We start from the raw sequence: 2,615 nt of genomic DNA, 5'->3' as shown, positions 1-2,615 counted from the left end.
TATTATAATTGTGGTTGTACTTGTTCTAATGTTAGCTATTATGTTATTTGTTTAGGATTGATAGTGCACTTTGTTATTTCCTGGGTTTAGGCTACATATTTTGTGTTGATGTAAAATTTTGTTCATGAAATATATTGACAAAGGCTCCATTATAGCAACAAGTACTAAATAATGGCCTGTGTTATAGGCAGTTAATAAAACATCCAAAATAAGGGAGTTGGTTTACAAAATATTGTCAATGATAGGCAATCAACAAAAACATACATAATGAAGTAGCTTTACAAAATATTGTCTACCACAGTCAACAAAAACATAGTAAATATCAGTTGAGCACTTCAATTAATGTCTGTTGTGGCTTGGCTGCTTGGTGTGGATTGTGTAACTGGTGTGGCTTGAGTGGTTTGTAGCAGACTTGCCCTTCTGTAACTCTGTTCTTGCAGCTGCCTTTGTGTAACTGCTGGTCGGCCCTTCCACTTTAGTCCAGGTGGTTTGAACCTAAGTTCAATGTTGGTAGGAGCAGAACTTATGAGTGTAGAGGATTGTGTACCACTCTGTCAGTAGTTCCAGACTGCACAAAATAAAAGGTTGTGAGTGAGAGATTATGTAGTAAACCATTGTGTAATTGAGTTGAAATATTTACCTCTGTATAACAGTGCCACTTGAATCAAATAGCACACCATATCCTGCTGTCTTTGTTCTCTTAGACCCTGCATTTGCACCACCTCTTCTAGGCTCATTGGTCTTCTTTTTGGACCTCTTGCAACATTAGTTGATTGTTGTGTGCTTGGATCAAGGATTGCTGGTGTTGTTGATGCACTTGCAGGTATTGTTGATGCACTTCCACTGCTGCATGTTCCACTTTCAGCAGTTTCACCTCTACCTGAACTAGTTCCAGTCCCTCTTGGTTTTTCTGCATACACATAACAAAACTATCACTAGTAATTGAATTCTTTAATATTAGTAACAAACAAACATTAATACTTACTGTTGATGGGCCATCCTTCTTGTTATGTCCTACAGTCTTGCACAAAGAACATCTCATTTGTCTCCCTATCCTTGTACCCTTCCCAAACTTCTTCTTTGGTTCATCAGCAGCCTTTGTCCTTTTTTTCTTTGGCCTTCCCGGCATTGCAGTTATAACAGGTGGCTCAATAGCTGGCAGTGTGCTTGTTGGCCACAAATTCATACTAGTTAAAGGTTGAATGAATCTGCTATATGCCTTAAGGTAGGTATCCTTTCTATACCAATGGTCAACATATGGCTCAACCTCATAGTTCTTGTAATGCATTGCTGTAATTGCATGTGCACATGGAATTCCTTTGAGTTGCCATGATCTACAAGTACAGGTATATGCCCTAAAGTCAACAACATGTTTATATGGCCCATCCTGGATCTCATACCGTGTTTCACCATTAAATTTGACTTCACATTTGGCTGCCCTTTGAGCATTCTCTCCAAGTATTTCCATAGCCATGGGTGATATCTCACCTACCCATTTTTCAGAAAACTCTCTCATGCTATTCATCCTCTCCATACACTTGATTCTAATTTCCTCTAACATAGTAATGATAGACTTGTGCCTAGCTGCCAATATCCAACTATTGAATGTCTCACACATGTTGTTCTCAACTACATCACACTTACTATGGTCTTTGAAATATGCCCTACACCATGTTTCCTTGTTGTATTTTAGTAAGTCCTGAACAATATTTCCCCCCAGCTGGTCCATTTCATCCAACTTCTTGCTAAAGTAAACCTCAAATGTAGCTCTTGCACACTGCCAGAATTTTTTCCTTCTTTCCTCACCAGGCCATTTGCTTCCAATTAGCCCAGATATGTCTAGCACACCATCTCATTTCAGCATTTGGCAATAACTGAGTTATTGCTAGATGAAGACCCTACAGTCATAAAAATTATATTGTTATAACTTAAACATAAATAAAAAAAATTACATTTTAAAGAAAGAGTATTAGAAACCATACCTTCTGCATATCAGACATGACTGTCAGCCCTTCTCCTTCAGTTTCTGTCAAGTTTAGATCATGCTTGAGACACCTGATAAACCAAGACCATGTATCCTTTGATTCCTTTTCAACTACTGCCCAAGCCACAGGGAACATTTGATTATTTCCATCCTTGGAAATGCAGGAAAGCAGTTCACCTTTACATGTCCCCTTTAGGAATGCACCATCAAAGCCAATTATGTTTCTGCACCCTTCTAACCAACCATTTTTAATGCTTCAAGACAGACATAAATGCCCATAAAGACTTCCTTGCCAGAAACTGAATCCTTAGATGTCCTTATCACTACAGTAGTGCCAGGATTAGTAGACTTCAGCATTTCTGCATAATCATGAAGCCTAGCAAATTCTTTCTTGTAATCACCCATATTCTCCTTCATAACTATCATTTTTGCTCTTCTACAGGAAGTTTACTCACATACAAGCCATATGATTGCCTAAGTAAGGCTTGAATCTGATGAAGTTTAATTTGAGGCTCACTAACTATTCTGTCTTTGAATTTTTTTGCAATCCATGGTGGGTTACACATCTTGTTCCTTGTTTTCTTGTAGCATTTATGGACAGGGTAGTATGTAATCACCCTAAAGGTTTCAA

The 2,615-nt window shown here is 38.2% G+C and overlaps 1 protein-coding gene across 1 annotated transcript; it reads right to left on the bottom strand.

The window, feature by feature from the left end:
* Positions 1–335: 335 nt before the first annotated feature.
* LOC109217950 lies at positions 336–2,410 on the bottom strand. Its single transcript, XM_019382248.1, has 6 exons — positions 2,228–2,410; positions 1,983–2,135; positions 1,807–1,898; positions 1,063–1,745; positions 678–910; positions 336–551 (listed from the first exon to the last, which is right to left on the bottom strand). Exons 1-6 carry the CDS (start codon positions 2,408–2,410, stop codon positions 336–338), a joined length of 1,560 nt encoding a protein of 519 aa, XP_019237793.1.
* Positions 2,411–2,615: the final 205 nt, after the last annotated feature.

The sequence above is a fragment of the Nicotiana attenuata genome, unplaced genomic scaffold (assembly GCF_001879085.1).
Source record: "Nicotiana attenuata strain UT unplaced genomic scaffold, NIATTr2, whole genome shotgun sequence".
NCBI classification, from domain to species: Eukaryota; Viridiplantae; Streptophyta; class Magnoliopsida; order Solanales; family Solanaceae; genus Nicotiana; species Nicotiana attenuata.
The sequence above is the reverse complement of the archived record's forward strand: the minus strand, read 5'-3'. Positions and strand labels throughout refer to the sequence as shown.